Raw genomic sequence first — 7,152 nt, forward strand, 5'->3', positions numbered from 1 at the left:
GCAACAGATGCAAAAAGAGTACTTGCAGTGTCTGAGTAATTGCCCCGTAGACATAGGTACCACCTTGCTTAGGTCAGTTTCCACAGAAGCAGAGCCTGAAATAAGGTCTTGGTTACAGTGATTGACTAAGGAGTGCCCTCAGAGGAAAGGGAATGAGAGAAGCAGTATGGGGAAGGAGAATCACTATGCAAGAACACGGTCTCAGCTGGAGCATAACTTCAGCCTGATCTAATGGAGGGATCTAGAATTGTGCCCTAGAATTGGTCCCATCCTCAGACAAGAGGGGATGGTGGCCTTTTGTACCCTTTGTGTCATTCATGAAGTCAAGTCCATCTTACATAAACTTCTATGATATGATAGTATATATTCTTCCTATTCTCCCTACTGGTTTACAATACCTTATGCCAAGAGTAACAAGAATAACATCTAACATTATAGTGCAGTGCATGGATATCCTTTATCTTATTTGATTTTCATCATGCTTGGTAAACCCATATATCTGACTTGGTAAATCCATCTATTTCTTTTTTCATTAATATTTTTCTTCCTTGTTTCAATCTATGAGAGGAATAGATTCCTAGATGCTGCCTAGATCAGCCACCTGGTGCTCTCATACTGTCTCTCATCTGATTGTTCTCACTGTGACACCTCATCAAACTCTTTTTCTTTGACTGTTATTGAACTGACCAGCACCTAAGAGAGAGGCTTTCTGCCCAAAGCTCTGAGCAAGGCATCCTTGACCTCTTTGTTCCTCAGGCTGTATACAACAGGGTTCAGCAGAGGAGTAAAAACAGTGTATGTCACAGAGATAAGTCTGTCCTGCAGGGAATTTTGGGATTTGGGTTTTAAGTAGATGAAAGAGGTACAGTCATAGTGGACAATGACCACTGTGAGGTGTGAGGCACAAGTAGCAAAGGCCTTTCTCCGGCCCTCAGCTGATACAATCTTGAGGATGGTGGTGACAGTTAGGACATAGGAGACTAAGATCAAGACCATGGGCAGAACAAGGGCACGGAGACTGATGAGCAAAGTAATAAATTCCTTGATAGTAGTGTCTGCACAGGCGAACTTCATTATGGACCGATATCACAAAAGAAGTGGGAGATGAGATTAGCATCACAGAAGGGAAGGCTGAACACAGAAGACACCTGAATGATAGCTGTACTCAGGCCAATGCTCCAGGATCCACTTGCCAGTTGTATACAAGCCTTTTTGCCCATGATGACCGAATACCATAGGGGCTTACAGATGACCACATAGTGATCATACCCCATGAACATGAGCAGGAAGCGGCTTACAGATGACCACATAGTGATCATACGCCATGACCATGAGCAGGAAACAGTTATTGACACCAAAAGTGAGATAGAAAAAGAACTGAGTGGCACAGCCTGGGATGGAGATGGTTTGTTGAGGACTGAGGACACTGGACAGCATTTGGGGGATGATGGCCACAGTATAACAGGTCTCAGAAATAGACAGCATACTCAGGAAGAAATACATGGGTGTGTGAAATTGATGGTTAAGGCGGATAACTGTCAAGATGATAGCATTGCTGGCAAGGGTCAAAAGGTACAAGACCAAAAAGACCACAAAGAGGATGTATCTGTGGTGCCACTCAAAAATGGAGAAACCCTCAAATGTAAACTCTGTCACAGCCATGAAATTGGGCCTTGGCATTGAGGAGAATCTGAGTCTGAAAGAGATGAAGTGGGAATGTTGAGCATCCAGGCTGGAAACACTGGGCTGGTCCAGGATGATCATCAGCCATATGCAGGCACAGAAATGGGGTGTAGCTCTGGGTTTCAGATGCTCTCAACATTCAGACACGGGCAAGTGCTGAAAGACCCATAAAGGTTCTCTGGGCCCTGAGACTTGGGGACAGATGTAGTATATGTATGTTGACAGGAAGCAATTATGAAAACTGAGTACAGATGCCCTTCAATGTATGATGAGGCTACATCCTGACAAACCCATCATGCGTTGAAAATACCATGTTAAAAATGCATTTAATGCACCTGACTGAACATCATAGCTTGCCCTAGCTAAACTTAAAAGTACTCAGAACGCTTGCATTAGCCTACAACTGGGCAAATCACCTAAAATAAAGTCTATTTTATGATGAAGTGTTGAATATCATAGGTAGTTTTTGAATATTGTACTGAAAGTGAAAAACCAAATGGTTGTATAGCTACATGAAGTATAAATTCTTCTGTATGCATATCACTCTCACACTATTATAAAGTCAGAGACTGTATGTATTGGAAATCCCTAACTGGTTTAGCTAGAAGTAGATGTAGACCAGAGAAAGAACTGAATACGTGTGCCCAGGCCTGAAACTCTACTCAGACTTACCTGGTTTAAATAAGCAATGGCACATTGCTTGTCGAAGGCCAGTGCAAAGGGACGTACCTAAAGAGTGAATGCGTTCAAGCCAAGAGCAGATGGCTGTGTGAGGCACACTCCTGGGAAGTCAAGAGAGGACCATCCTCCTGTGTCCCAGGACTCTGGAGTTCCTCTCCTCAAGACCTGTTCCATCTGTGTTCAGAAGGGCTTCCATTTGGTAAGTCAAGGTAGAAAGCATTGCCTTCTCTCAAGGTTAAAATTCACAGTGGCCGATGTCTGGAATAAGGAAGTGAGAGGAGACACCCCTTTTCTCCCGTGTGGATAGTCCAGTGTGCTGACCTAGAACATTCTGTGGTGTGTAGCCACTCCTCTTTTCAGTCTTGCTTTCTTCCAGTAGTCCCAAATATCATGTGTTTAATACCGAAGTCTCCACATTATGTGTGAAGGGTAGTTTCTGCTTCTGTTTTTTAGTCTCTAAACACAATAAAGTCTTGGAAGGTTTTTTACAGATTTAAAATACTAGTAACTATAAGACAACAGCAATAGAAACAACAAAATATTTAAGTTCACAGTAATCTCTGGCTTTAACCCCAGTGTAAATGGAGGGAAGCCTGATTTTCTTTGCTCGTTTCATTTGTCTCCATTTGCTCATCTATAAAATAGAATAATAATATCTACTTCATAGTGTTGCTATGGAGATCATATGAATTACTGTATGTAAATTGCCAAGTGCAATTCCTGATACATAACAGGCAAATACTACATTAAATTTCTGCTTTTCTCCCTTCCTCCATCCTTCCCATCCCCACTCCCCATAACTCTCGATTCTACTTATATGCTTGGCCACCCAGGCATACACCCACACACACACACAGAGAGCTTATTTTTTTTCCTCTCTTTCTTTTCTTCATGTTCATGGATGGTTGTTGTTATTAATTTCTTCAATCCCTGTTGGAAGGTCCGGTCTTTACTTTCCATACTCACTTCTCTTCCAATTCTAGATTTTGAAATGTGTGGGCATTGGGGGCAGGGTAGTCTGGATTAAATACCTCTGTGATCAAACTCAAGCCCCACTTGCTCATATATGACCTTGGAAACAGTTCTCACCTCTCTAGGCCTCAATTTCTTCACTTGTAAGATGAAGACTATGCTAATATCTATCTCAGAGACTGTTATGAAGAAGAGCTGAGTGGCACAATCTGGGATGGAGATGGTTTGTTGAGGGCTGCAGAGACTGGACAGCATTTCAATGGGAATACACTGGGTGAGGCATTTAGGCTTTGGAAATTGCCCAGATTTCTTAAGACTGATACCCAGATTATCCTTTCTGGGTGATTTTTTTTCACTATTTATGCTTTTTGATTCCTAAGTTTTGTGACACAGCTGTATATTCATTTTTTCCACTTGATAATTATCTCAGGAGATAAAAGAGAGTGATGAGGGTCATGAGGTTATGAGATGAGGGCCATGAGGTCACATTTAGATACAGAACAAGAATCCCTGCATTATCAAGTCCTGAAATGTGACTTACATATCACTGGGCAGGACAGAGGCTTATTCAGGATTCAGGAGAGTGAGGCTTGAAACCAGAATTTCCAGGACTCCTATTGTACTGTGGCAGACACAGCACACAGAGAATTTTCTGAAATGGAGGACTAGAAGTAAAACAGAACCGACCAGGATGTTTCAGTTAATTTATCTCCCTGATCAGTCAGATCTGGGAGTAACAAACATACAGAAAGCAGCACCAGGCTCTCCTGCACCTCTCCATTGCCCTGTCCCTTTAAGTCTGAATTGCTGGTTGCCCAAGAGGACCATTCTCCCATGACCCTGGAATCCCTCTCCCCAAAACCACAATGACTGTCTGCAAGGCAGCAATAGCACAATCAAACACTCTGATGTCTGGGGATCTCATTATAAAAGTGGCTCATCAACAATCATCCAGCTAGTACTAGACCGTCTTGGTTTTTCCCACAGGAATGAAGTATTTGCATCAGCATAAGATCCTGCACTGCTCCGTGGTTGAAGAGGACCTCATGCCTTATGATTGCATTATGAGGAGGGCCTCAGAACCAATCGTGTTTAAGGATGCAGCTTCGTGAGACAAATCACTCACACTCCAGGGTCTCTACGCCCTAACTGCTGAAGGACCAACTCTGAGGCCTCTTCAATTTGAATGTTGTGGGAACCATGACTCAGTCATTTACTGATTTCTTCAGCAAATACTCATAGAATGTCTCTCGCATGCTAGGAACATGGAATACAGCAGAAACTGGGAACACTCTACCTGTAGTGTAAGCCAGTTTTGCCTGCTTTGCAGTACCTGGCCACCCCTGTGTGTTACCCACAAAAAGCTGAGCACCTTCTCCTTGAGGAAGATCAGAAGGAAGACCTTTACTGAAGTAATTCCTGTAACCCCCTCTTTCTCTCTCCAGCAGCACTTAGACGATCAACTGACCCATCCTTGCTTTTCTTTTAGAAGGTGAGCCCAAGATGGGCCTTTCTGAAGGCTGGAAGAGAATTGGATATCAAATCCCCCAGGATACCCTAAGACTTGGGCTCTTCAGTAATTCCTAGTTCTGGTGCTCAGTTTGTACCTTTCTCTTAGAGACTCAAAAAATGGAAAGGATTTCCTTTCTGAGTACCAGCATACTGAGAAATAAATATTTGAAAGCAGTTTATTGTGGTGTCTTTGACAAGCCAAGTAAGCTGTGAGAGACTGACAAGCATGGAAGAGTTGCCAGGCGTTCAGTTCAATTCCACATAATCTCTCTTAAGGCCCTCAAACATTTACCCAACAGAAACTGGAAATACTTGAGCTCATAAGCCATTAAGATCCAAAGTCCCACAGGCAAGAGATGAATTTACGGCATATTTATGATTACTTGAGAATGCGTAACTTCATTAGGACTGTTTGAAATCCTTCAGGGAGCAGTTAAGGAAGGCTTAAAGTTGGGCAGCAAGTCCTATCAAGACCTTGAAATAATCAGTTAATGTTGGGCCTTTTTTGTCAATGTCTCTTCTTTATAGTTCTCCTGGTAGCTATTTAAATATGTAGCTCTTTGAAATTAGAAATAGAATGGAATTGAAACCTATGAGAAAGAAAAGGAAACCCCAATACTAAAATTATGAACAGGAAAGTGACTAAAATATAAGTTTTATTGTGTGTTTATCTGAAGAAAGATGGGTTTAGAGGAAAAAGGCTAAGAAAATCTAGGATGAATGTAGGCTTTTTTCTGACAAAGGAGAAAATATATTGACAACTACATCATCTGCACATTTTGACAACTTTGTCTTTTCTGTTCTGATTTTTATCTCTCTTATTTATTTCTCTTCACATTGCATTTGGTTATGAATATAATATTCAATACTAACAGTTACAGATACTTTTTTGTCTTTTTTCAGACTTTAAATGCTTTTCATGTTTTATTAACCAGTAAACATGATGCTTGCTATAGATCTCTGGCAGATATAAGGAAGTTCCCTTCTATTCCTGATTTGTTTGCAAGTTTATCATAAATGGTCTGTTAAATTTTCAACTAGTTTCTTTTCTGCATTCATTGACATAATCGTATGTTTTTTATTCTTTAAGTTGATAGAGATGAATTACATTTATAGATTTTTAAAATATTGGCTCATTCATACATTTTAAAGGAAACCCTTGCTTGATCTTTTTATGTACTGCTGAATTCAGTTTACTATTTTCACCTATCCATTATTGGCCAATAATTATCTTTTCCTACTTGGCTATTTTTGGTATGAAAGGTTTGCAATTAGCAGCCTCTTTAAATGCTGGCTAAATCTCACACCTTTCTATCCTCTGAGCATGATGTTGTTTTTGGTGTCTTCGTTTTGGAAAGAGTAGGTTTTCACTACTAGCATTTCCTTTTTTATGGGGTTTTATTCTAGTACATTTTCTATTTCTTGTCTAATTATGGTAATATATCCTTTTCTCCAAATCTGCCCTTTTTATATACCTTTTAAAAATAAATTCGTATATAGTTGTTCAAAATGTGCTTTTATAAGTATTTTGTTCCTCTGTGTCTGTCCTCGTATCCTACTTTATATTGTTTCTTGTGTCTCTTTGATTTTTGTTGATCATGGTTGTCAGGGGTTTCATTTCTAATTAATCTCTTCAGCTAGCCAAACTTAAAAAATAAAATTTCTATGGTTTTAGTTTTCTTTATTTTTGCATTTAAATTCATCATAATTATTTGATTTTACCTTCTCTAGATTTGCTACTCTTTTTGAAACTTTTTGAATTTAAATATTCATTTATTATTTTCCAGTACATATATAAAGCAGTTCTGAGAACTACTTTGCATGTACGTCATTAGTTTTGCAGTCTTTTGTGAAGTCGTAGTAGTATATATTTAAAATTTTATTTTGTTTCTTCTTTACCTCATAGTTTATTTAGATATTTATGTTAAGAGAATAAGCTTAATACAGGAGTCAAGAGCACTTGTGTCTCTCTCTGACACTCACTAACTACATAACCTTGGACATATTGCTCAATCTCTCTGTGCTTCAATTTTATTGCATATTGAGAGGAATAATAGTACCTACCTCAAGCAATATTAAAGACTGAATGAGTAAATATTTCAAAGTGCTTAGAATAATGGCTAACATACAATAAATGCTATGTATGTGTTTATTAACTATCTATGATGTAGTTAATGTATGATGAAGGAGGTTAATGGAGGAGTTTGGCTACCTCTTTTTTGATTGATTTCTTATTTTATTGCGTTGTGGGCCATGAAAAAAATATTTATATAATATCAATATTGAGACATCCTTTGGGATCAA

General features: G+C 39.4%; 1 protein-coding gene across 1 annotated transcript; it reads right to left on the bottom strand.

The window, feature by feature from the left end:
• Positions 1-693: 693 nt before the first annotated feature.
• Positions 694-1,680, bottom strand: LOC108514169 (olfactory receptor 10J4-like). The gene is given in 3 exon segments (XM_017850233.1): positions 694-1,076; positions 1,079-1,276; positions 1,329-1,680. Coding segments are annotated over 3 exon segments (933 nt in total).
• Between the last annotated feature and the right edge of the window lie 5,472 nt (positions 1,681-7,152).

The sequence above is a fragment of the Rhinopithecus bieti genome, unplaced genomic scaffold, assembly GCF_001698545.2.
Source record: "Rhinopithecus bieti isolate Rb0 unplaced genomic scaffold, ASM169854v2 scaffold_33891, whole genome shotgun sequence".
NCBI lineage: Eukaryota > Metazoa > Chordata > Mammalia > Primates > Cercopithecidae > Rhinopithecus > Rhinopithecus bieti.